Source organism: Stegostoma tigrinum, chromosome 6 (genome assembly GCF_030684315.1).
Source record: "Stegostoma tigrinum isolate sSteTig4 chromosome 6, sSteTig4.hap1, whole genome shotgun sequence".
NCBI classification, from domain to species: domain Eukaryota; kingdom Metazoa; phylum Chordata; class Chondrichthyes; order Orectolobiformes; family Stegostomatidae; genus Stegostoma; species Stegostoma tigrinum.
Genome location: NC_081359.1, coordinates 93,847,319 through 93,875,244, shown reverse-complemented (window position 1 = coordinate 93,875,244; position 27,926 = coordinate 93,847,319). Strand labels below are relative to the sequence as shown.

Here is a 27,926-nt window from a genome sequence, read left to right as displayed (position 1 = left end):
GCTTTTTGCTATGCAGTAATAACAGTAATTTTGTTTCATTGCTATTTGATCAGATTTTAGTGTATCTCCACTGAACGAGCTTACCAAACTTGAGATATCTCAAATGTGTTGTGGTTGTTGCAAGTTAGCAAGACTCAATTTAAAATGATATCTTGTGTATTGTGACATCATTCAATCTAACAGCCATTACCAGTTCAAAGAGCAGTTTTAAACAACCAGGCAAACTCCTGTACAATTTTTTTTAAAATATAGGTTTCTCCCTAAAATACTACTATGACATCTGCTTAGGAACTTGCATTGTCACCTTTTATTCCGGCATGAGTATCATGTTTTGCATTGAAAAGTACTGAGAATGAATAAAACAACTTTTTATTTCTTTTTCCAGCATTTATCCAGTCAGAAAACATAATTGAGATTCTCCACTTTGGTGAAGGAGGCTTGTTACAGGTATGTACTGTATATGAAAGTATGTAGATTTAATCTAAGTGACAGAGTTTACTTGCCATGGATTCTAATCAATGGATTTGAAGTTAAATTTAAATTTGTGCTACAGGGTTAAATGTGAGGCTGTGCCAAGTTTGGGGGGGGGGGGGGGGGGGGTTGCAGAGAGTCGCTATTTTCTCATTCCATAGTTGCCCCTCTTTTTTTTTATATAAACCAGCATTTTTTTAACTGCTTTCACTTCTTAAAATTCACAAGATGTAGCCGTCGGGGACCACATGATATCAAACCTCTTTTCAATGACAGGATAGTGAGTACAACTTTATATCCTTTTCCGGTATGTAACATTTTCTGTTTTTTGCCCCATTAGAATTATTGCTTGTGGGTATATATTGATTTTGATTTATTCAGTAACTATCTCAATTCATCACTAATGAGTAAAACAGAGAGCCAGGAGGTCTTGCTACAATTGTATGTCGGTAGGACTATACTAGAGTACTGTGTACTGGTTTTTGGTCATTCGGCACACTTGAATTAGAAGCCATTCCGAGAAGGCTTACTAGGCTGGCAAGGTGAGTTTTGTCTTGAGAGAAGGTTGAACAGGTTAACCTATATCTGGTGTTTAGAAGAATTGGATCTTATTGAAACAGAACGTTCTGAAGGAACATGACAAGGTAGATGCCTTGACACCAAATCCAGGGGACAACTTTTCAAAATAAGTGGGTTCCCCATTTGAAATAGAAATTGGTAGTGTGTTTTTTTAGAGAATCTCAAATCATTGAATATATTAAAGGCTGAGTTTAATTTTTTGATTATTGACAGTTGATAGCAACTGAGGGGAGATGACCTAACCTAAACAGCCGTGATCTTTGGTGAAAGTGGCTTGAGAACTTGAAGTGCAAACAGATTTCAGAAATGTATTTTCAACAATCTATCTATTGTATCATCTTGAGTAAGATTTTTGAGCTAAATACTCTTTTGACCCTGTTTGACTGGCTTGAAATTTCAATTGTGCCAAGATTAAGGAAAATAGCTAGAACATAATTGTTAACCTGGGATGGCAGGACTGACTTATGAAGAGAGATTGGATTGCTTAGGACTATATTCACTAGAATTTGGAAGAATGCAGACTATCTCAGAAATCTGTAAAATTCTAACACCACTAAATGGGGTGAAATGCAAGAATAATGTTTTCAATGACTAGAAGCCTGGAAGCAGAGGCACAGCTCAATGCATACAGGGTAGGCCATTTAAAGAATAAGATGAGAAATTTCTGCACCCAGAAATTGATAACCTGTGAAGTTCCCTGCCGTAGAACGTGATTCAGATGAACTCCTCCTTAAATATTTTCAATGTTTTGGATATTGTTCTAGGGACTAAAGGGATCAAAAGGTATGTGGTGGAAGCAAGACCAGATACTGGGTGCAACAATCATGATCCTGTTGAATAGGGGAGCAGGCTTAAAGGGCTGAATGACTGCCTTCCGTTTCTGACTAATTCTTTTAAAAGAAATGTATAAACTGTAGTTACTTCACACCGAGCATGTAATCGAGGAGCAGGCTGTTCACTCCATCTAGGCTGCTCTGCTGTTAAGTTCATGGCTGATCTGACTGTAACTCCTACTTCACATTCTGATTTCACGTGCCTAATCTTATTTTAAATCCCTTTTTGTTTCTGAAGAATCTATCCATCTGTCCCAAATATTCAAGGATTCTGCTTGCATTTTTTTTTCGTTTTGGAAGAGTGCAAAGACACTGAGCTCTAACAGTTTGCATGTCACTCATGTAATAATCCAGAGTGACTTTTTTGGGCAGGACAAACAAGGTTTTTTCAGCCAATGTCCTTGGTACCTAATGAGGTCCATTATTGTTGTATCCTCTTCCATCTTACTGCTTGTTTCTCTCTCTAGCCATGACCAAATGTCACAAACACTGGCACCAGGTGGGCAACGTAGCCATCTAAATTTGAGTTCGTTCTTGTTACAGCAATCGGCTCATTTCCACAGCTGCTTACTGCACATGTTTGCCCTGGTCTGTGGTGGATAGAGCTTTAACGTGCTGTAACTGGCATGTATTGAAATCTGAGCAATTCATTGTGCTTGTTAAAGCATCATTTAATTGCACTCTGCATATTTTGTGTATATTACTTGTTTTTACACATTGAGTATGAATACTGTGTTGGAAATCTGAGCTGCCCAGTCTAGTATATTTCAGGTATATGTTACCATGAGTCTTGGTGTACCTGGAGTAGTATGTACGTACTTTTCTCCTTCCATCCGTTCTGTTTTGATTTTTACTTGCAGTAATCAATATTTCCAGCCTATTTCATATAAACTCGCTGTCTTCCCTTTTTTTTAAAAATGGGTGACAACTAGGTTTCCAAACAAAAGAAATTACCTTAACCATTTAGCTGTACTATTTATTGGACTTCAAAACATAAATGAAAAGTATTTAAGAACTTTATTGCTGATGATTGTCTTTGGTTTTTTTGTATAAGTGATGCTCGCTAACACCATTATTATGCCATGATACCTCCAGAGCCTCTACAACTTGATTTATGCTGATGACTACACCATAAATGCCATTAATTGAGGCCACCAACTGGTTGCTTGTTTGTTGCATACTGTTGATCTTCTCTAAGTTGCATAATTTTAGTTGTCTTCAGGTGAAAAATTTGACTACTTGTAAATGTAGTAAAAATTAGCTATGGCATTGATTAGATTCCCTACAGTGTGGAAACAGGCCCTTCAGCCAAACAAGTCCACACTGCCCCCTTTTTTTAGCATCTCACCCAGACTCCTCCTATAACCCATGCCCCTGAACACTCTGGGCAATTTAGCATGGTCGATCCACCTAGCCTGCACATCTTTTGGACTGTGGGAGGAAGCCGGAGTACCGTGAGGAAACCCACGCAGACACTGGAAGAATGTGTGCACACTCCACACAGATAGTCGCCCAAGGCTGGAATCGATCCTGGGTCCCTGGTGCTGTGATGCTGCAGTGCTAACCACTGAGCAACTGTGCTGCCGCCAAGATCAAAAGCTGTAGCTAGTGGGATTTATTATATTTGGAATTACTTTGCACTGTTTTTGGACTGAACAATTGCGTAAAGTTGCTTTTGAGTCAATGCTTCATATTTATGCAACTGTGTTTCTATGCCAGTCTGGTCACATGGTTAGCATCTATTTCTAGAGTTTGTAGATTCAGTCAAATGCCACTACTGTCTTTTTCCACCTAACAGTAAATTCTTGTAAGACTTGTAATTTATATGCTTGGAAATTATTCTACATGAGAACCGACCAAAAGTGAAATTGATAAGGAGCAAATACCCCAAGGCTGCAGTAAAGTGATATTTTGATATTCTGGTTTTGGACTTTTGAGTTAAGCATTGGTACATCAATGTGCCTCTCTGCAGCTGATAATTGAGATGAATGAGGGTAGACAAGCTCAAAAATCACATGACACTAGGTTATAGTCCAACAGGTTTGAGAAAACGTAAGCTTTCGGACCTCCATTGGTAGATGAAATGCAGTTTCTCGTGTCACTAATGAGCATCAGTTTTATTTATTCCAAACTTTTGGCATTTGTAAATAAATCTATCCAAGTGCCCTTTTTTGTGGTTTTCCATAATTATATCTTGGCTCCAATTAACCAGCTTAAACTGTATGCTCTTTGAAAAGAAGCCAGACCAATGGACTTTGTCAAAAGTAAACAAAGGAATGATTTTAATTTTATTGTATGAAAATGAAGAAAACTGCTAGATAAAATCTTTAAATGTTGATTCACAGTAAGTAGTTGCAGCATTCAGTAATTTTAGGAATGTTGTAGGGTTAGTGGGAAATCAGCTTTGCTTTAATTCTACAGTAAACATGGTGAAGTTACTTTCTGGTAGAAATACTGTATACCTTTATATAATGAATAAGGAGTTCAGTCAAAGGAAGTTTATGCAACCAGGAAGTGTGTATAGAAGCAGATTTCTGTGCCCTTGACGATTGTTTCCTATTACAAAGGAAACTGAAATGATTGGCTTGTATAAAGGATATTGTGCAATAACTTTATCCTGTGCTTATGGAAGGTATGCAGGGGCAGTGTTGTTGAATGGAAAATTTGCTAGACTTTATGCTATCATGAAAATAAGATAAAAGAAAATTGGAACTTGTGATATTACGGCAAATGGTCCGATGCACTCACTTTTTGGTAATCTTAATTCAGCATCTTGGATAATAAAATGTGAGGTTGGATGAGCACAGCAGGCCCAGCAGCATCTCAGGAGCACCTGAGATGCTGCTGGGCCTGCTGTGTTCATCCAGCCTCACATTTTATTATCTTGGATTCTCCAGCATCTGCAGTTCCCATTATCACTCATTAATTCAGCATCTCATTGGTTTTAGTATCACCAATGCTATATGTAACCAACCAAAGTACTTCACTTTAGTTGGGTCTTACTTTGCAATACCTGACCAATAACTGCTCAAGTGCATAAGAACAGAATTTATATTTCTCCTGGAGTTTGTTTGCAGCTTTAGTGGGTTTTTATTAGAGTTTGTTTCACTGAACTGGTTCCCAATTGGTTTTGTTTAATGCTTGAATGTGGTTCTAGTGAGATAATAAAGTAGCCTATGTATGAACCTGATTTTTGTTATTCTCAAACAGGATCCTGATTGTTATAATGGTTGCAAGTTTGATCAAAATGCTATTTACTCAATTCTCACTACTTTTTAAATTTTGTTTTGATGTCTGTAGTTGAGTGGGAATGTTAATGAAAGCAGGGAGAAATGCTCTTGAGCAATACATTGGTTAGATGAAATAAAAGTGCTAGAAACTTTTAACAGGTTGGGCAAAAGCTACATTTAATGTTTGGGATTTGATCTTTTGGCAGTATTGACGAAAGACCGTAACCTGATTATGCTCTCGCGCACTCCCTCTCTCTCTTCTCTCTTTCTTTCCTCCCCTCCCCCCCCCCCCCCCCCCCCCCCCCCCCCCCCCCCCGCCATGTAGAGTGGCTAACTGTCTCCCTCCTTAGACTGACCTGCTAGACCACTTTTTTTTTAAGAGTCACCTGTGTATTGTAGAAATGAACTTGTGTGCAGGCCTGCCGTGAGGAGCAGATGGCATCTTTCCCAGAATTGTTGGTGTGAATCAGTTTTTTTTGAGGATTTTTTTCTTGACCAAACAGTAATTCTTATTAATGTTTTGTTTTGTTTTGTTTTTCCTGTTGCTACAAATTTCTGGATGTGTTCAATTTTGCAACCAGCCATAATGGGATAAATATGGCAGTCAGTCCAAGGAAGATGTAGTGTTATCATAGTCTCACCAGTGAGTGCCTTTGTGCCTTGTGAATGTTGTCTGTTTGGTTTTGAAATTTGATTTGGTTCTCTTTTAATTCTGATACTGTTAGGCAAGAATGTTTTTAGACCTAGGAATCCAGAATAGTCTGATATTTAATTTGTGGAAGGAGTCTTTAATTGAACAGCCTTCAGTGACTTGAACCAGCTGTCACATGTGCTTGCTTTTTCCACCTGTAATAGTCAGGAAAATATAAATGTAATTTGTTCAACTTTTCTAGAAATCTTGTCATTTGAGCCATGTCAAATGTGCTGATTTTTTTTCTGAATAGCTGTATGAGAAAGTTAGAGGTTTTTGTGCAGCTGTAATAATCTGTGGGTTGAGAATATATCCTTGAATTTTAATGACTAAATAATCAGAATTTTCAACTTTCCTGTGGTAACTCATCTTTTAAAGCTGTTTTTAATATTATTATGCTGTGGATGTTCACTCTAATTCTGCACCTTATTATACCATTAAAAATAACTAACTTGCTGAAAAACATTTAGAGTGAAAATGCAGTGCGTCTTTTTGTTTTTTTAAAAGCTTGGCTATTAAAGTGTTTGTTTTCAATATAACAATCTTGGGCAATTTTAATAGTTAAACTTAAGTGAGAATGTCTTTTGTCTTTTTCTAATTACACACTTGCATTGTTGAATTGATAGTTCTATCAAGTTCCAGTCAATAAAATGCCTCTTTCTTCTGGGTGATTAGCCATTTCTGCATGCTGAATCTCCTCAGACCATGCCTGTATGAATGTGCCACCTAGGAAGAATCAATTTACTATTGTCTGGCAGAGCGAGGACCCCCAATGAGCCATGTCATTAACCATGTTTAATTTTTAAAAAAATCAATTTTTTGTTGGCCAGTTTAAAACTTTTTTTTAACTTTGAGGAAAGTGAGGCTTTTCAATAATTATGCAGTTTTAGACTGGACTTAATGAATTTATTTTGTGTTTGCAGATGGACTCCGACTTGAGCCTCGGTTCATATCAACAGAAAGCGTAAGCATCTTCGGATTTTTTTCCTGAGAGACATTGACAAATCCCACGTTGAAGTTTTAAGTAAAAGAAATTTTTCTTTTTGAAATATAATTTCTATTTCTACACTGCTGTCATAGTGAACTTTTTTGGAGGTATTAGCCATATCAGAGATTTAACATTAGGAAAGCAACAGAAAAAGATGAAGGTACAGAAAGTCTGAGCTTTTTGACTTTGACATGCTGCCATGATGATATTGTCTATCTGTGTGAATCCTTTAGGTACTTTGGTCAAGTGTGTGTAAGGATAGCCAAATTTTCTCTTTAATGAGAGGAATGTTGTAGAGTATCTTTATTATAGTTTATTGTATCTTGGCAACTAGTTACAGCTAATAAGAATAGGCTCCATGTTACTGACCAAGCTTTAGGCCTGAGATTTCTTTCCTTCCCACCAAGATTTTGTCTTTACAGTGGATGGTGCTTATTGTACTCAATCAAGTACTAACTCTTCGAACAGCTCAAATGTGCAGTGTTACATTGGTATCTTGTGTATTGGTGATATTATTCATTTTTAAATTGAGTAACTAACTAACTAAAAATCTGGTCTGCATCTCTTCACTTCACTTCACTTCACTTCACTTTTTTGAATTTACAGCATCCTATTTGATATTGGATGGCCGTTTTCTCACCGATACCTCTTGCCTATCAAAGACCTACTTTTTGAGCCCTACTTCATCACCTTTGAATAGAAATGGCAGTCTTATCATTCACAGTATCTTTCCCATCTGATTTGCTGTCTAATCTCCCCGTACCTCATCTTTTTTCAATTGTGTGAATTCCTTTCTCTCACTCATGTTTTCATATTACTCGCTTTCCCCCACCTCCCCACGTTCCAGGCTGAAATAGTTCACTAAAGCCCTTTCCCATGACTGTTTGTTTGTTTGTTTTTTTTTCTGTTTTTTAAATTTTTTGGAGGAAGCTCCCCACTCCCCCGCTCTCTTCTCCCCCCCCCCCCCCCCCAATTTCTAACAGTCAGTCATTCACAACACTGAAATTTATTGTTGACTACCTTTTTTTGTATCTTCCTCTGTTAATGTTTGGCTCCACTTGCTAATTCTGTCCTTTTGCTGCGCTCATTAGACCACTGAAGCAGTATGTAGAGTTGTTAGAACTTTGTTTTAATAAAGCTTTAACAGCTTTGCATATATTTTTTAAAAAAGCTACAGGTCAGTCTCAAATTTTTTTTTCCCCCATTAGCTCTTAATCAAATGTCATTGCTATGTTTTTTTGAGACAAGCAAGAGAATATAACGTCATGGTGGCCTGATTTGCAACTATGTAAATACATAGTGACTGGATCCAGGAACATCAGTGTAGAATCATATTTTGATATGCATATGTTCCTAGTGAAAAAGCTAACTTCATAACATGTTTGAAACCAAAAAGTAACATTTTTGCAGACTGCCAAACAGTTCCATAAATTGGGATTTTTGCTATTGTAGTCATGCATTTTAGTTGAGTAAATCCATAAACAAGTTGTAAAATGAATAGATTACTCAAATGAGCAACTTGGTTGTGAAATTAACTTTGGCCAAAACTTGTTTTACCATTTCATTTCACTGTTTAATGAAAATGGACACAGGAACTTTGCTTTGGCAGTAGTACACTAGTAGTTCACCGTGGTCCCTATAAATCTATTAAGGTTTTAAACAGATGAACAGTGAACCTGTAGATAGATTTGAAAAGAATTTGACAGTAAGATTCATGAATGTCTTTTGAAGAGAAGATGAACAAGAGGCTGGATTTGGAAATGAAGAATTTACAGAAGTCCGGATGAAGTTGGGCAGCATGGTGGCTCAGTGGTTAGCACTGCAGCCTCACGGCGCTAGGGACCCAGGTTCGATTCCAGCCTCTGGCAACTGTCAGCGTGAAGTTTGTACATTCTGCCAGTGGCTGCTTGGGTTTCCTCCTGGGTGCTCCAGTTTCCTTCCACAGTCCAAAAATGTGCAGGCTAGGTGGATTTGCCACGCTAAATTACCCACAGTGCCCTGGGATGGTTAGGTGGGTTAGACATGGGAAATTCGGGGTATGGGTCTGGGTCTGGGTGGGATCCTCATCAGAGGGGCATTGTGCACTTGTTGGGTCGTGTGACCTGTTTCCACATTATAGGGATTCTGTGATTCTGTGGGCAGTATATGTATAAGCTCAAGCCAGGGTGTTGGATCTATTAAGATGAGAATCTTTTTAACTTGGATTTGGCTGCAAAAAGCCAGTGTATGTCAGTGTGGAGTTTGTTGAATAGAGAGGACAGTTTATGTCGGATAATATTGGGTCATTTGGAGTTTGAATGTGGAGGCTGGAAGGCCAGTTAACAACTGTTTCTGAAAGTAGCAAAAATAAACAAAGGCATTAATTGTAAGAAGAGATTCTTGAAGCAGAAAACAAGATCTGTAGGTTGAACAAGATGCTAAGGGTGTCAAGTCTTTTACATCTGAATGTCATCTCTCTTGGGGGCGGCACGGTGGCTGACTTGGTTAACATTGTAGCCTCAGTGCCAGGGACCCAGGTTCAATTCCAGCCTTGGGCACTTGTCTGTGCGGAGTTGACACGTTCTCTCAGTGTCTGTGTGGGTTTCCTCCGGGTGCTCTGGTTTCCTCCCTCAGTCCAAAGATGTGCAGGCTAGTTGGATTGGCCCTGCTAATTTGCTTGTAGTGTTCACAGGTTTGTGGGTTATAGGGGGATGGTTCTGGGTGGGATGCTCCAAGGGGCGGTGTGGACTTGTGCTGAAGGGCCTGTTTCCACATTCTAGGGAATTTAATCTAATCTCGTCAATCTGTTGCTCATCCATATCTGAGCCACAGTCCTAAAATAGCATGTATTTTACTGGGGTTTTTTTTTGTAATTTTTTTTCCTGTTTCTCTACCCTCTAAGTCTTGAGCTGTGTTCTTTTCACAATTTTGAACAATTACATAAACCTGTAATCAAATGAATGTAAGAGGTGCTAGTGTTGCTGATTTAACATCCTTGGCAGCAGTAAAAATTACACTCTTCATGCAGCAAGTTATGTACTATCTTGAAAATATTCCTCCCATTGGGACTTGTCCCAAGAAAGGTAGCACTACTTGGAAAATGCATCAATACAGCAATTTTCTCAATTCATTTAGATGAGCATTAGGAACAGATAAATGAGAGGTTGGGGGTGAAGAGAAGGCAGAATATAACAGACACTTGCTATATCTCTATTTTTCTGGTTTTGAAGTTGTTCAGTAAACTTTCTCACTTGGCCTAGTTTGTATGAAGAACATAAGCATTACAAGCTTGGTCATTTTGTGATGAGATGAACAAAGTAATGACAGTGGAAATAATGCAATGTAGTACTATTGTCTTGAGGGTAAATATTCTACTTCTGAAGACAAATCTAAATAAACTAGTCGTGTGATAGTTTCAACTTGTTCATCAACATATCTATTTGTTAGCTATACAAAAATCTTTTTTGAACAAATTCTGTAGATTGGATATTTTTAAAAATGTAGCTTTTGGTTTTATTGGACAATGACTACATCAGTATTGGGGCAACCATTTTATAACAACCTCAAATAACAACAGTTTTCTTTTATTAATCTACAGCTCTCTTTTCTCTGCTACTCTTTTCAACCTAGTCACTGATTTGCTGGACTGTTTGTTTATTTTTCTGGCAGAACATAGCAAGAGTAGCAGAATTGGCAGTCACTTTTGGTATTTAGATTGCTTCATTGCTTTGGAGGGTATGATGCTTGGAATTCTTGGCCATTTACCAAGATCTCCCTCTCTCAATTGCTTGCTGTCTCTAGTTTCCTTTTTAATGTGGTGTTCTGAAGCCTTATTTTGGAATTGTAATTTAAAATGCATTTTAAATTAAGATTTCTTTTTAGGAATGAACATTTCTTTTCAGAGTGCTGTGAAATGTTGACCTCATCACTAAATGGTTTAGGTAGTGCAACACTGCATTAGAAATTCTTATTATCAAACTCCAATCATACTTTCTCGTCTCTCTTTCTTTTTTAATATTTTCAATCCAAAACATACAAAGCTTTGGCCAGCTTGTGCCCATAAACACTACAGTATTTGGATCAGATCAGTGCCTTGATTTATGAGCCATGTGAATCTTTACAAGAAAGATTACTTTACTTTAAGACTTAGGATTGTTGCTGACCACAAGATTGCAAAACACAGTAAGCCATTCAGCCCATCGAGTCTACTCTGTTCAATGACCTCATGGCTGATCTGATGATCCTTAAGTCCTCCTTCTTTTAACACACTTTTTTGAAACCCTTTAATGATAAGTACATGCAAGGTTGAGAAACATTTAGTAAATGAGCATGCCCCTACAGTAAAGAATCTGCAGATTCATCAGTGTATTAGAGGGGGGGGGAAACATCTTTGCTTGTTTCTGTCTTAAATGGGTGACTCTGTGCTCTGAGGTTATGCTGTCTCAATGATTGCACTGAGGTTAAATTTGCAGAAGACACAGGTTGGTGGAGGAGCAGGTAGTGTTGAGTAAACAAAGAAGCAAGGATTTGGAAAGGCTGGGAGAGTGGGGTTAAAAATTGTCATAAATGGGAAGTGGGAGGTTACTCAGTTTGCTAAGAGGAAGAGAGTCATTAAAATAACCTCAATGCAGCTGTTGCAGCCCAGATTCTCTCCCAGGGTTCACAGAATTTACAAGGATGTTGTTGGGGTTGGAGTGTTTGAGCTATGGGGAGAAGCTGAATAGACTGCGTCTGCTTTCCCTGAAGTGTTGGAGGCTGAGGGGTGACCTTTTACAGAGGCTTATAAAATCATGAGGGTCAGGGGCTGGGTGAATAGCCAAGGTCATCTTTCCAGTTAGAGGAATCCAAAACTGAAGTTTAATGTGAGAAGGGGACGACTTAAGAGGGACTTGAGGGGTAACTTTCTCTCTCAGTCGTTTGTGTGTGGAATGAACTGACAGGAAGTGATAGATGCAGGTACAATTACAACATTTAAAAGACATCTGGGTGGGTACGTGAATAAGAAGGGTTTAAGAGGCATAAAGGCCAAATGCAGGGAAGACGGCCTAGTTCAGGTTAGGAAACGTTGGTGTGGATGAGTTGTCAATGAGTCATACAGCACAGAAACTGACTCCTCCATCAACATTGTAATGCAAGGTAATGTTTTTCATTTTACTTTGGTATGCTTGCCATTGTCCAGGTGATTTTGTCTTTGGTTGTTTTAAAGTAAATTTGGTCAATAATCAAGTGATTGATTTATCCCGTATTGTTGCTAAGCTAGTGTATAGCAGGCATGAGCGATTCCATTGAGTACAAGAGCAAAGAGGAATATGCTGAATGAGTGACCCCTATTAGGCCTTGGACAGAGTACTCTGCTCAATTCTGTGTGACACACTTTAGGACTTGTTGTCACCCAGTTAGCATGGGAGTGTTAGGGAATGGTACTGGGTCTTTCAAGCTGTTTCTCTTGGATCCAAGTTTGTGGACTACTGGATGCCAAACAGTGTTGGAATAGCCAAATCTAGACAAAGTGAAAAGGCATGAATTAGGGTTTCAGTAGCTGATTAACTTGGGCAGTGTTATGTTATGGAGGTGAAAAATATGTGGTCTTAGTCATGGTGTGTATGTTTGGCAGCTCAACACTGGGCTGTTTTTTTTTTCTTGGCGCGCAAGCACATGTACACATCTGTCTATGCAGTGAGTGGGCCGAAGGGGCATTTGCGGGTGATGTTGATATGGAGGCACTGAGTCACTGTTGCATCTGGCACCCTGATGCTTAATGTCACGCATCTGTTTAGTCTGCTGTGTTGGATCAGTTTATTCCACCATGTTTGTAAGTGCTATATTGTTTGCTCCAGTCTTCCTTTGAATTCTTTGTGGTTGTTCAGATGCATTGTGTCAAATGCTTGTCAGTACAACAAGCAGTGCACTTCAGATATTCTAAAACCTGTAAGTATGTGCCTGTGGCTTCTGGCAGCCATCAGATGAAACATTGATTTATTCAGTTCCAGATATTATGGAATCGTACAGCATGGGAACAGACCCTTCGGTCCAACCAGTCCGTGCACCCGCTCCCAAGCTAAACTAGCTCACCTGCCTGTGCTTGACTCCTATCCCTATAAATCTTTTCCTATTCCTGAACTTATCCAAATGTTGTCTTTTTTAAACATTGTAACATTTGAATATTTTCTATTTCATTTTTAACTTGTGCCTAAAATATTGAGCTGTCACATCTTTGTTTAAATGTGGTGAGCGTAATTGTCTGAGAAATGTGAAGTAGGTCGCAGTTCAGGCATGAATATTGCATAAAACAAAAGCTTTTTAATGACTAAAATGGATTTGATTTTTCTCCTGTGTAATGCCCAACTTTTAGTACATCTACATATCTGCCCAAACAATTAATGCCGTCATTTGTTAGCTAATGAAATTCTGTTCTTTTTGAATGCAACCCCTTGTGAGGAGCATTAGTATTTGAGCTAATTCACTTAGGATTGATACTAGGCAGAATAAGGAGCTTTACCTGCAGAAACCGATGATACAAAAACTATTTTAAATGAAACTAGGAATACTCATGAACAACTTTTTTTTAGCAGTTTCCCAATATTGGCCAACAAGGCAAGCCATACGTTCTAATTATCCTCCTGAGTTTCCACACTTTCAGCATCTGATTTTTAGTTTGTACGATGTGGAGAATGAAATCTCAACTGCACCAAAATGGTTAATGTGGATATGATGTTGAAGTGATACAGTGGCATGTAAAATTTTGGTAAAGTGGAGAAATGGTGGCTGATGTGAGTTTGAAGGGGACTGATTTTAGATTAAAGTTTTAAAATATCACCTGATGTTTCAATGTTTTGTATCATTGGGAGGTAAAACTGGCCTGAACTTCATTTTTGATGTTTTAACCAGCTAGGTCTTAGCTATTTGCTAAAGACTTGGCAAATCACAAAAGCTGGCAGGCTAGTCATCATGCTGCCTGACAGTAAAGTTGTTATTGTCGACAGTTGAGAAGTGGCAAGCAGGGATTGGTTGTTTCAAGTGGGATGTTTTCAGCGTGTGGAATGTAACAGCATTGCTTGGGTGCACCTTAATGCAAGTATGGAGATATTTGAATAATGTGCTTGAATTGTAGTGGAAGAAAACACAAATGAATAACCGTAAGGCACAAGGCACTATTTGATAAAGATGAGTGTGGAGCTGGAGAAACACAGCAGGCCAGGCAGCATCAGAGGTCAGACCTGAAACGTCAGCTTTCCTGCTCTGCTGCCTGGGATAGTGTAGGGGGATGGGTTTAGATTAGTTCACAGGTCAGCGCAACATCCAGGGCCAAAGGACCTGTTCTGCGCTGTATTGTTCTATGTTCTATGCTGTGTTCCTCCAGCTCCACACTGTTATTTCTGACTCCAGCATTGGCAGTTCTTAACATTTGAGACACTGAGGTGTTTTATTGGAATTTCAAATTTAGCTTGGTGTTTTTTTTGACTTTGTAATCTAAACTTTATTAAACTAGTTTGTGTATGTACACAAGGGCAACCCTGATTTGAAAAGGAAGCATGGTTATGATGTAGAGATTCTATGAACCTATGACATGGCTATATTACTTTTACTTTTTTAAAAGTGGTTTGGCTTGAGTCTCCTACAAGTTTAAAGTAATTAAGCTTTGTAGCCCAAAAAGGGAGGCTTGATCTCTTGTTAGCTGATCTTGTGTGTGGCGATGGTAACGGTAATGACGTCGGCCATAACATTTCAGGTTTATGTGCATGGTGGCCTGTTCGCTCGGTGCTGGAAGCATTCCCATGGATGTCTAATCTAATGGTGTTTGATTTTTAATTTGAGGGCTCATGTAGTTGCACAGACTATACAAGTGTTCAAACCTAAGTCATAGTCACTTTTTTTTAAAAGCACCAAATAGCCTTGCTTCTCAAACTTTGGGAAGGAAAGTGAACTTTAAAGATTTCTTGTGGAACTGTTGAGGGTCAAGGAAAAGAAAAATGAGATTATATTTTTATTGTATCATCAGCCTATTTTTCTTTCGAAGACTGCATAATGCAGTCTCTCCAAACTGATTTCGATTTTCAAATTGCACATTTCATTGGTCACGTGTTGACTGTTCACAATGTGGAAATTTACATAAAGCAGACTGTCAGCAAAACTGATGACTTAACACCTCCCAATGTATTTCTTTTCCTTCCCTTCGTTACCATTCTATTCATGCCTGTCCCTCTTCACATCTCTCAACTTCCAACTTTTAGCTCATCCACCCTACACTTACCACACCAACTTTGTGCTATGAGAGAACATTGTCAGTAAACCCGAATTATTAGAGGAGCATGATCAAGTCATTGAGTCTGCTCCACCATTCATGAACATCATGGCTACTTCAGTGCCCTCTCTTCTGCAGTGTCTCCATGTCATGAGTTTCCAAAATCTAATGATTTCTGCACTGGACACGCTCATGATTTGGCTTCCATGCCCTGGGTAAAGAATTCCTAAGATTCACCACTCTGAATGAAGAAACTTTTGGTTTTAAATGACCTAACCTTTCTCCTGCTACCTCCGTTGCAGTTACTTTTTTTTATGGCAAGTAAAGAGCTCCTGCCAGGCAAAAAGCTAGTAGGTATCCATGGCCACTGATTTAACATCCCTGCAGTGCTTCCATCCAAGTCCAGGATCAACAGGGGTCCCAATCCAGCTGAGAGGCCCCCCTCTTCCTTTCTTCCCCCACCCCTTCCTTTCTACTCCCTCTCTCTTCCTCCCCCCCCTCCCCGCCTTATTTATTTTTGCTGCTCTGAGAAACACCCCAAACAATGAAACTAACAGTGCATAATCTTTCTGTCAGCAAAGAACATATGCCACTTCCAGTACATACATCTTGCACCATGTTGTGAGCCCAACTCTCAACCCTAGATGTAGTTTTAATTCTTTGCGCACTCAATCTTCATTCTGCTTAATCAGACATGCTACCTTTTTTAAATCTGAATTTACTATTGTTTTTGAAGAGTGGAACCTGAAATATGCTTCACTTTGTAATTATTGATTGGTGCAAATAATTGCCTCATTGCAATTAGGTTCACAGTGAAATGCTTTGTGTGGTGTTCAGTAAGTGCTTGCTGAGGAAAACCTACAAATACAAGGTTAAATCACTATCTGGGAAAATACTTTCCCAACATATGTACTTTTTAATCTCTTGGGAAACTGTCCTATCCATAAAGCAGTAGGGCTTGCTATACTTCTGTTGTGCATCTTTAAATCTGCACGCAAAGTACTGGTCAGAGTATTTTTAAAAATAACGAAAACACAATTACACTTTAATTTGAGCTTTTTTAATATGCAAAACGTGTTGTTCCAGGCATTGTTCTTGCATATTTCTGACCCTATTCTGGATGACATTTCTTGGTCTGAGAGTTTCAATATTGTTACTTCTTTTCAACGCACAATTTTGATTCTTTAAGTGATCAAGTTCAAAATTGGAAATGCACACTCTAATGATTAAAGCCAAACTTGGTTTTTTTTTAAAAGGGGTGGGAAACAAAAGCTGTGGATGCTGTAAATCACGAACAGAAACAAAGTTGCCGGAAAAGCTCAGCTGGTCTGGCAGCACCTGTAAAGGAAAAAGTTAACGTTTCGGGCTCCGATGACCCTTCAACCCAGTTCTGAGGAAAGGGCACCGGACCTGAAACATTAACTGTTTTCTCCTTCACAAATGCTGCCAGACCTGCTGAAGGTCTAACTTGGCTGCCTTCATGAAATTTTTTTAAATTTAATATATTGCATAGTGTTTTGGTATGTTCTGGGTCTCGGAAATTAAGTTGCAAATTATCTTTAGTTATATAATATTTTACTGCATCAGTGAACAAGAATATGTAAGTTTACTAATTTGTACTTGCAGAGTGGCCTTGTAGAATAAATCCTATCACCAATGGAGTGAGCGCTACTATTCTTTTTTCAACAGTACACCGTTTGCAGCGTGTAGCATAACCAAAATAGTCAGTCAGTTATAATGAAGATGAGACTTTAATTTAGGAAGAGAAAATTGTGATAAAGGAATACTGTGTAGTTGTAGCTAAATGAGAAGAACAAATCTGAATTAAAATTTGTAAAAGATTATTTTGAATTGGAAGCTTGAGTTACTTTGACTCCTGAATTAATTGTGCCTTTTAAAGGGTGAAAGCATTACTTCAAAGTTTGCAGCTGCATAAGTTAGAAATAGTAAACAAAAGTGTAGTAACAGTTTTAGAGAGGACATAGACTGGTGAAATGATACATGGCAGATTATAGTTGGTGTTATATTTTAATATAATTTCGATAGCTTATACTTCAGGTTTTCCCTAACAGTTAGAATTCTAAAGGAGGCTGCAAGAGGAGACCACGGATGTATGTAAAAACCATCTTGAAGATAGCAGGACAGCGTGAAAGGCTATTTTTATCACAGAAAAAGTATCCCTGGTTATAAAAAAAAAAGTATAGCATTCCAAAGAATAGATGCTATTCTAAATCTCTGTAAAACACTTTAGGCCTAAACTGGAGTATTGTTGCCAATACAGAGGACTATATAGCTTTCCGAAATCTTTTAAAGGATGGATTTACTAAATGGCACCAGATGGCCATAAAGTAAAGAAGCTGGGATAGCTCTCCTTGGATAAGAAAAAGCAGAGATTTTGTAGGTGTTCGAAATCATGAATGTCCTTGTAATGGAATAAGCAAGCAACTGACTGCTTACAGGATTAGTAACCGGCGGATACAGATTTAAAATTGACAAAAGAAAAAAGTCCAACGTGGCCTGCAGGAAAAATGTTGCACACTTTTTTTGGTATGAATTGAGTTGAACTTTAAACGCAGTTTGATCTTAATGTGCTAGTTGCAAAAAGAACAGTTGTGTTGGACTGATTTGGTGGCACATTCGAAGAACCAGCAGGCCTCCTGTGCTGTGATTCTATTTGAACAAGCAAATTTGTTATTTAAAAATGTTAACCACGTAATCAAAAAGCTTGGTATTAATATGCTCACTGTATTTAGTCATTTACTGTCATGCTTTACAAAATTGTAGCTTCATTGATTTAACTTCTTATACAGGAGACTATCCCGATTTTGCTGGTATTTGGGTAGATATAGCAAAATTGTGATCTTGGCAGCAGTAATATGTAATTTCTTTCAAAGTGGCTTAGTCCTCCTACTTCCTTTACCCCTGCCAGTTTGAATCTGATGCGTAGGGGAAAATTAGTGATTGTTAGTCCTCTATTTACTAGCCAGCTGCAAAGCAAAATATGCAGGGGGCAGTGAATGCAATTTTTAAAATCTTCTTCTGTGTTTGCCATTTTGGGTGTCTTGTCAATCTAGAATTTGACATAAAATGTCATACCACCTTTTTAAGCTCTGAATTTCGTTTGCATCTGCAAAATAATCACTAACTCTCACAACAGATGATTTTTGTGGATTTGGATAATAGGTGTAAAAGTGTAGAAAAGTGAAATGCAACAGAATGCTTTAGAAACTGATTTCCCCATGTCTATTTTTGAGCGTAGTGAAGATATATTATGGTTGGTTTTAAATGTTTAAAAAAGGCGTTTTCTCACTAGCTTGCACTGCTCACGCAATGCAGATGTTTTACCCACTTTGAAAAATAGAAACTACTGAAAGTAACTTTCAAATTAGCTGCAATCTTGAGTAATCATTTCATACAAGCTGTTAGTAATTCAATTTGCAGATGTCCTTTTTGGGAAGTAGTGAATGTTTTTGAATGTATGACACCTGTTGCACAGAAAATAGTTCCAATCTTTCAGATCCAGTGAAGGCTTCGTGTGTGTGAATTGACATTGAAATTGCAAATGGATCAAAATTAGTCTTATACCAAAATATGACTTCAAGTAATTTCTTAGTCAAGTATTTTAAAAAAAGAGACTTGGTTTTAATCCAAAGTATTTGCCTGATGCAACTACTTGTGAGATTTGCATTGGCCGTAGAATGGTTACCATGTCTCTTAAATCCAACAATTATGCTTGTGAGATGCTGTATACTATGTAATATGTAAAAAGGAGGCGCGCTCGCGCGCGCGCTCTCTCTCTCTCTCTCTCTCTCCCTCTCTCTCTCTCTCTCTCTCTCACGCGCGCGCTCCCACACTTTCAATTTTAGATTTAAAAATAGCCTCCTTATCAGTATGCGTAAGTGTGTGTGTCCCCTTTTTGGGGTAAGGCATTACGTTATCTGCAAAAACATCTTATCAGAGCAGCGATAAGGGTTTTTTGTCCAACCTCATTTTGAATAAAAGGGCTTTTTTAAACTCGTGCATCTGAGTCAGCGTTTCCTCCAACTACCATCAAAAATGCAAAATAACTTGTCATTTTAGCGTTGCTGTTTTTTGATTTAGCAGGTGTAGACTGGCTGCCCTCTTTTTCTTTCAGTAACCACTATGTTCCAAAAGTACTACTTACTGTGAAACAGTTTTATCTTGGCCTTATGGTATTGAGCTGCTCTTATCATGAAGACGTAAGAACTGGAGTAGGCTGTGAGGCCTTTCAAGCCTGCTCCACGGCTCATTGCAATCATAGCTGATGCACCGTTCGCCATGTCTACATTCCTGCTTTTTCCCATAACCCTTATTTCCTCTTCTGATCATAAATCTGTCTATTTCAGCCTTAAATGTACATGAAGATTCCATCCCCTCAGCAATCTGGCAAGTAGTTCTGAAGGCACTCAAATCTCTGAGAAGGAATTCTTCCTCCTTTTTAGAGTCATACACACCCTCCGGTCCAACTTGTCCATGCTGAACATAATCTGACACTAAACTAGTCCCCCAAACAGAAGTTGCTAGTAAAGCTCAGCATTGGTGAAGGAAAAAAAATCAGTTAATGTTTTGGGTCTGGTGACCTTTCTTCCAAACTAGTGGTAGCTAGGAAAATGGCAGTTTATTTGCTGAAAATGGGGTCGGGCAGGGGTTAGGAGTAAATGTTAGGTGGGGATAGAGCCCACAGAAGAACAGTTCTACAAAGGAGTAGATGATAATATGATAAGGAGAGTGAATAACTCTGGGAGCCACCAACAGTCTCCATTTAAATGTGTAATGTGTAAAGGTAGACTGTGATTTAAAATTGTGGTGTGTAGTGTATGGGGCTAGGACATGGGAGAGTTCAGGCCCTGAAATTGTTGAACTTGAACTTGATATTGAGGCCAGAGGGCTGCAGGGTCCCCAAGTGGGAAAACGAGATGCCCTTCCAGCTTGTGCTGAACTTTTGAACATTGCAGCAGGCCTGAGACAGATGTTGGCCAGGGAACAAGTGGTGTGTTAAAGTGGCGGGCAGCTGGAAATTCAGTGGTGTTTTTTTTGTGAGCAGAACATAGGTGTTCTGCAAAATGGTCAGCAGTCTATGTTTTGCTTCACCAATGTAGAAGAGCCCATATTGTGAGCAGCAAATACAATAGACTTGATAGTGGGAATTGCAGGAAAGGTGCTGCTGTACTTGGAAGGTATGTCTGAGCCTTGGGATACTGAGGAGGGAGGAAGTAAATGGGCAGGAGCTACACCCCGATAATTGTGGGTGGTGTTGGGATGAAGGAAGTGTGGACCAGGATGTCCATGACTGACTGGTCCTTGTGGAAGGCAGACAAGAGAAGGGAGGTGAATATATCTAGTGGTATCTTACTGGAGGTGGCGGTAATGGCGCTGGATGCTGGTGATGTGGAGGGAAGAGGGGGTGAGGGTGGAACTAATCGCACCTGCCTGCTCCTGGCCCATATTCCTCTCAACCTTTTTCATATTCATGTACTTATCCAAACACCTTGCAAACATGTCATTGTACCCCCATTCGTCACTTACTCAGGAAGTACATTTCATACACGGATCACTGCTTTTAAAAAAAATGCTTTGTCTTTTTAAACTGATTTATCTTGGCTTTAAAAAGGTTTCACTAGTCTTGAAATCCCCATTGTAGCGTAAAGACAACTGCTATTAACCCTCTATATCCATCATGACCAAATAAACTTCTTGCTCCAGTTTTTTTTTCAAAAAACAAAGTCAGCCTGTCTTTTATACCTCAACTTCCATACCTGGCCACATCTTGGTAAATCTCATCTGAACCCTCTCCAGTTAACATCTTTCCTATGACAGTGTTAGCAGAACTGGACAAGTATTCCAGAACAGACATCACCGATGTCCTGTGCAGACAGTCTTAAATTGGCAACCTCTTTATTCTGGGACTGTCATAGAACATAGATCATAGAACATTACAGCACAGTACAGGCCCTTCGGCCCTGGATGTTGCGCCGACCTGTCATACCGATCTCCAGCCCATCTAACCTACACTATTCCATGTACGTCCATATGCATATCCAATGATGACTTGAATGTACCTAAAGTTGGCAAATCTACTACCGTTGCAGGCAAAGCGTTCCATTCCCTGACTACTCTGAGTAAAGAAACTACCTCTGACATCTGTCCTATATCTTTCACCCCTCAATTTTTAAACCTTTAGGATCTAAGCTCCTCTTCTTGAGGGGAACCATCCTGTAAATCTTGAGGACAGTCTTCAGCAAGATCACCCCTCATTCTTCTGAGCTCCGTATAGTCCCAACCTGTCTAGACTATAATATATAGTCATAACATTATTCCTTTTGTACCAGGGATCATCCTAGTGAACCTTCTCTGAATTGCCTCCAATGAAATGATACCTTTTTGTTAAGGGGATCAAAACTGCTTGCATCTGAAAGGTGGGATTTGTGCTCAAGAACCCCCCTCCCCCCCGACCTTATGTGGTAGCTTTGTGCAGCTTTTCTCTATGTAAGTACAAGTGTTTTCTTAAGAAAAATTCCAAAACTGCAGCTTACTCTTTGTCTGCACACGTAAGATTCCTTTTGCTCAATGACTTTTCTATCATCATCTGTGCTTATCTTGAACATTGAAGCTACAATCACTTAAATGCAGAAAGCGGAACAAAATTAATGAAGTAATAGCTGAGGGTGATATGTGTCGATGTGATAATTCCCTCAAGTCTTTGTTATTTTAGAATTATTTTTCTGATTTAAATGGAAACTTCTTTGAGCACAATTGCATCCCTCATTTTTCATCAGTATTTAATTTCAGCCAATTTAAACCTTTGGAAAAACTGAATTCAGAATGCAGGCAGTTGGAAGTGGGTGACTGAAATGAAAGTTGTTTGGCAAGCTGACTTTGTTCCAACTAAAAAGTGCTTAATCCTGGCTTTTGTTTGTAAGAAAATGATTAGGTTCTTGAATGTGCACTGCAAATCAGTGTCTTCCTTGTAATTTGTCTGAAGTTCTGATAGTGGATATTTGTAGTTATTCTCTTATTGATTTGTTGAAGGAAAGAATGTGTTTAAGTTTAATGGTGAAAAACTGAACAGCCTGTTCAAAATGACTGACCTTAGAATAGGTTAGTCCCCACTAAGCAAAGTTTTCATGAAATTATAGTACTATTTTATACTTCTTAAAATTTTATTAGACAACTTGGGTAATGCCGTCATGCCAGGTTTTTGACTAACTTTGTTAGTTCTTCCTTCATTTGTCAGCAAATGATGCCTCCTATCTACTACAGGCTTCTTTTTCTTAGATAATTCAAATACTCTTTTGTAATATGCAGAAATAATCCTATCTTTTTTCACGGTGGGAACATGCAAACTAATTTTAAAAATGCAATGTACTTCAAGTCTATAAAGAGAAACTGTTTTAAACTGAAAGAGCTCTGGGTGCTGTAAATTGAAGACAAAAACAGAAATTGCTGGAAAAGCTCAACTGGTCTGGCAGCATCTGTGGAGTGAAATCGAAGTTAATGTTCAGGTTGAGGTGTTCTGAGAATGGGTCACTCAACTCAAAACGTTAACTCTGATATCTCTCCTCAGCTGCTGCCAGACCAGTTGACCTTTTCCAGCAACTTCTATTTGTTGCCTAAGGAGAAACAGTTTGTAGCAGAAGGGTCAGTGGCTACCTTTTGGGTCTAAAAGCAGGAATTCCCTCCCTAACAGCTTTGCAGTTCTCTCTAGAGCATATGGACTGCAACCATTCAAGAAAGCAGCCCACTACCACCACCTCCAAGGGCAACTAGAGTCAGGCTATGATTGCCCCTGGCTAGGCCAACACTTATGTTCCGTGAATGAACTTTTAAAAACAAATGTTGGCAAAGGAAACAGAAACAACATCAGGAAACTGTTTCACAAGCAAGTTGATGTTCTCTGGAATGCATTGACTGGAAAGATGGTGGAGACAAATTTTAATTTGTCTCAATCAAAGAATATGATTAAGTAGTTGAGGGAAACATTTTGTTATTGGGAAAGAGTGGGCTGGTCCTTCCAAGGAGCCAACGCAGGCATGATGTAATGAGTAACTGCCTCCTCCGCTGTATCATTCATTGTATGATTTGCTACTTTGATTATTGAAGCTTCAAGCATTAGATAACTGAGGTAAGGAACAGTAGAAAAAGCGTGTTGTTTGGCTATGCAGTGATATTTTGCTGATTTTAATAGCTATTTAATTCCCACTTCTACAAGTTAAATACACATTTATCCATGCGAATCCTAATGGAGTTTCCCTTGTTTTTCATGAAATAAAATCTATCCATGTGAAGTTCATTATGCAGGACCATTGGAAACCTCACTTTTGCTGTGCTGCACCCAAAAATTGTCATGGTTCTTAGGCAACTTTGGCAAAAAAAGTGGACCAGCGATTGCAGAGATACCATAAGAGGAATCTCGTGCAAACTGTGGACACATGGGTCTGGAGTCACAAAAGCTTTCCTGGGCCATTTATCAACAGTCAGGATAAATGGTATCAGCAGTTGTAATAATTTTGACTTGCGTTCTCAACCTGATATTGCAGATCGGTTGTGCCATTTTGATTAAAAATAATCTTTATGGACTTCCTGTGAAATTTGTTAAGCTGTGAAGAGCGCAAGTGTGGCAAATGGCACTTTGTTCAGAGTTGGAGTAATACGCAGTTGTAATCTACTCTGCCTAAAGTTCTTTTCTTTTGAAATGGACATAAGTTTTATAACTTGATTTAATAACCAAAATTAAATTTATATGACACCTTGATTTTCTGCTGAATTAGCCAATTTGTTGGCATCTGCTCGGTAGAAGAGCACCCTGTGCAATGTTGAAAGAGTATCCGAGTGTCTCTAAAGGGCAGAAGTGCTCTCATCGAATGAACACAGCAGGCCAAGCAGCATCAGAGGAGTAGGAAGGCAGACATTTTTGGGCCTAGACCCCCCTCCAGAACATCTATGAACGGCGCAGGCCCAAAACATCAGCCTTCCTGCTCCTCTGCTACTTGGCCTGCTGTATTCATCCAGCCCTACACCTTGTTATCTCTGATTCTCCAGCATCTGCGGTTCTTGCCCCCATCAAATGTTCGTTAGCTTCACTGATTTATTTTATTTTGACTGATCAACTGAAAGCTTTGGAGGTGGATGTGGCAATCTGATCCATTAAATATGATGATTAGGCAGTCTGTAAAAGCCGCTTTCAAATGCTGTCACTTTATTTGAGGTTATCTTGAGATGGAGCTTTGATACAGTTTTTTATGTAATGATGGCCAGATCTATTGACATAGTGCACACTATTCTATTTACTGTAAGCAGGTGACAGTGCCAGTTACGATGATTCGAATGTTGCGAATCAGCACCTTCCTATTTAAGTACAGGACAGACCTTTAACAGATTTGTAGGCCTGTTTAACTCGTTGATTTTTAGTCTTTTGGTAATTTATACTGGGAAGTGTGGGATCACATACTTGATAGCAGCTGACATACTATGAAAGGTCTTAACAACTGAAAAACTTCAGAGATCAGATTGTAAATACTTTGTGTTAGTTTTCAGCATGTTGCTCGCTCTTGAATTCTTGTCTTTGACGAACTGTAGAGATTGACAAAACCATGAAATGAAGCACTTTGTGGCAATTTACATTGAAGGAAAAAGCATGTGTGAAATAATGCCACGCTAGTCATTGAAAACTAAGCAGCACAATTAAACAGAAACTTCAGAATATCAGATCTGTAGGTTTGATGGCTGAATTGTAGAGGTAGAAGGATGTATTAAATACAGTGAGATTTGAAGGCCCCTACATTTGAGAAGTCAAAGTTACACAAATTGCACTTCCCAGGGCTGGGGTGGTGTCCAAAAATTAAACCAGTGCTGTTTTTAAACAACTCTCACATATCATAAAGAGTAGAGGAACAGCGTTTGTTTATATCAACCCCTGCATAAAGGTTTTGTAGAATCCCTACAGTGTGGAAGCAGGCCATTTGGCCCATTCGGAGTCCCTGCCTACCCGCCAAAGAGCATCCCATCAAGATCCAATCCATTTCCCCTGCCCTCCATGCCACCTTTTGCCTTGTAACTCTGTATTTTCCATGGCTTATCCACCTAGCTTGTATACTGTGGGGAATTTAGCATTGCCAATTCATCTAATCTGCATATTGTTGAACGGTGGGACGAAACCAGAGCAAACAAAAGATGGAGGCTGGTACAGTTAGACCATTTGAAAGGCATCTTGGATGGGTATATGAATAGGAAGAGGTTTTGAGGGATATAAGTTAAATGTTGGCCAATTGGACTAGATTAGATTAGTTTATAATATATTGGCATGGACGAGTTGGACTGAAGAGTCTGTTTCTGTGCTGATTGTCTATGACTCTAACGGAATCATGGTTGATCTTTTTCTGAAGAAGGGGCTAGGCCCGAAACGTCAGCCTTCCTGCTCCAGCTCTATACCTTGTTATCTCTGATCTTTGACCCCTGATGTCTTTTTATCGAAATCCATTGCTCCTTCTTGAAAATACCTAATACTGAGCTAGAGAATTCCAAAGTGAAGCAATTCCTCCTCGTCAATCCTAAATGGCCTACCTGACATCCCTGATGCTGAGCTGTGTAGAAACTTTGTATGTTTTTGCTGAGAGCAACTTGTATACTGCAGTACAGGCCTAGCCACTTCAATCTCTTTTCAGTAGGAGGATTTATGACCATCAATTCAATTCCTGTACTGTCATTGGGTCAAATCCTGGAACTCTAACAGCATTTTGTGGGTATGCCTGTACCTTTTATGGAAAGCTGTGGTTCAGGAATAAAGTGCCATCACCGTCATTTCCAGAACAACTAGTGATACCCAATAAACGCTAGTCTAACCAGCAATGCCCACAATACATAAACTAACTATAAAACACTTGTGATGCTCTCCATGATGGCTGCAAAGTGTACCGTGCTCAACTTTTGTGGGATTCACTGCAGACTTTTTTGATTTTTTTTCCTTTGAAACTTCACTGTCACTTTTTTCCCCCCTGTAGCCTCTTGGCTCCATGTTCATGTTGGTGATAGATGAGCCTATATTCCATAGTAGTGGCTGTTCAATTAGCAAACATGTAAAAACATTTTTCACTTGGACAAAGACAAACAGTTGAAGTTCCTACTGGAGTGTTTGGACTTCCCACCAACTGGAGCACTTAATGATAGATCAAATACTTATAGTGCCGAATAGTTATCTAGTTAGATTGGTAAAGTTGGATATGCTATACTTCAAGAAGCAAGAGTTGGAGATTCACAAGAGATACTGAAAATCTTATCAGGGTGGATAGTAAGAATTTCTTTGCATTGTTGAATTGAGAAGCAGAGAACACTACTTCATGTTTGGGGGTGGGGGGGGAAAGACAAATTGCAACATAAAGGGGGAAATGTCTTTTTTAATTTTTGAAAACAAAGTGAGGCAGATTAAATTGTGGTTTTCAAATAGAATTGAGTAAATATCTGAGGGACAGTGGGAAGAGAGGGAGTGGTATAGCTCAGTTGCTTGATACAACAGGTTTAATGGCCTTTTTAACGTGCGCTGTTATGAAGCGCAAACACTGAAAAAGCAATCTGGTAGCAGCATTGGAATGGGAAACGTTAGATGTTTCGCCTCATTACTCTTCAGATGATTTTATAAACTCTTGTAAACTGAGAACTAGACTTCAGGATCAGTGTCTATATTTTAGTGCCTATACCTAAAAGAGAGACAAACTTATATTCTACTTTATAGAATTTGTCCCACCTTCTGTAGCATCAGGCCAGAAGACCTATTCTGAAGAAGGGTCACTGGACCCAAAATGTTCTGCTTTCTCTCCACAGATGCTGCCAGACCTGCTGAGTTTCTCCAGCAATCTTTGTTCTTGCATCCTATTGGTCTTGGTGTTTTTTTTTCCAATGTGCAAAACTAGCTCTAAATTTTACACCTTTTTTAAAATCCTGAAGCAATGGCAACTTTTTAAAAAGTTGTTGCTTTGGGGTGAGAATATTCCAAAGTGGATTATTCATACCTTGATTTGGAGGTGTTGTTTTAGAAGGGAGTATCACATACCTGCTGACCTGTCAACCTTGACTCCTTGCTCAGATATTGCAGATGAACTAATAGGGGGGAAATCCTAGCATTTTTTTGTTTGACTCCAGTTGCCAAGCTTATTTTCAGAATATACTTTTTGGTTGTGTAGTCTGTTCTTAGATCCCTGCAAGAAAGTTCCATATTCTTTGTCCTCTGCCTTCATAAGCCTTTTGAAGCCCATTTATGTCCTAGTCTGTCACTCCAACTGTCACTGACCAATGCAAGGTCCTTTGATTCTTGACAAACTGAGTTTAGGATTCTTGGCTTAACATAGGCTAGGAGTTAATTGCAAAAAAGCTATCTCTTATCTCTTCCATTCCCTTTGCTCCACCATTTTTCAGAAGTGGAGTCCAAGCACAGGAGTAGCCCAACTCCCTTTTTGTATTCTGCTTCTACCTTTTATGTTTGTTTTGAAACAACATTTCCTCAATGTTCCTTTCTTGACCAAGGTTTCAATCACCTGAGTTTTGATCAGGACATGGAGACGTTTTTGGCTATACTATTCTTCCTCCTAGCTGTAAAATACTTGCAGGGATGAAATACAAATGTGCGTGTTTTTTCCAAAGAAGAATCTTTAATTCTAGTAAACTTTTAATTCTGTTGCTAGCCATTTTTGACTTTATTTTAATCATGCTGCTTAAGAGTCTGTGTGTCTGTGTGTGTCCCTCTGTCTGTGTGTGTCCCTCTGTCTGTGTGTGTCCCTCTGTCTGTGTGTGTCCCTCTGTCTGTGTGTGTCCCTCTGTCTGTGTGTGTCCCTCTGTCTGTGTGTGTCCCTCTGTGTGTGTCTGTGTCCCTCTGTGTGTGTCTGTGTCCCTCTGTGTCTGTGTC

At 39.0% G+C, this 27,926-nt stretch overlaps 1 protein-coding gene across 1 annotated transcript in view; it reads left to right on the top strand.

The window, feature by feature from the left end:
* The window catches only part of tmem131 (transmembrane protein 131), a 181,116-nt gene that overhangs the window by 49,182 nt on the left and 104,008 nt on the right, over window positions 1–27,926 (top strand). Inside the window, exons 3-4 of the mRNA XM_059646779.1 lie at window positions 386–447; window positions 6,728–6,768. Of these exons, the coding sequence (XP_059502762.1) occupies window positions 386–447; window positions 6,728–6,768 (103 nt within the window). The remainder of the gene's footprint in view (window positions 1–385; window positions 448–6,727; window positions 6,769–27,926) is intronic.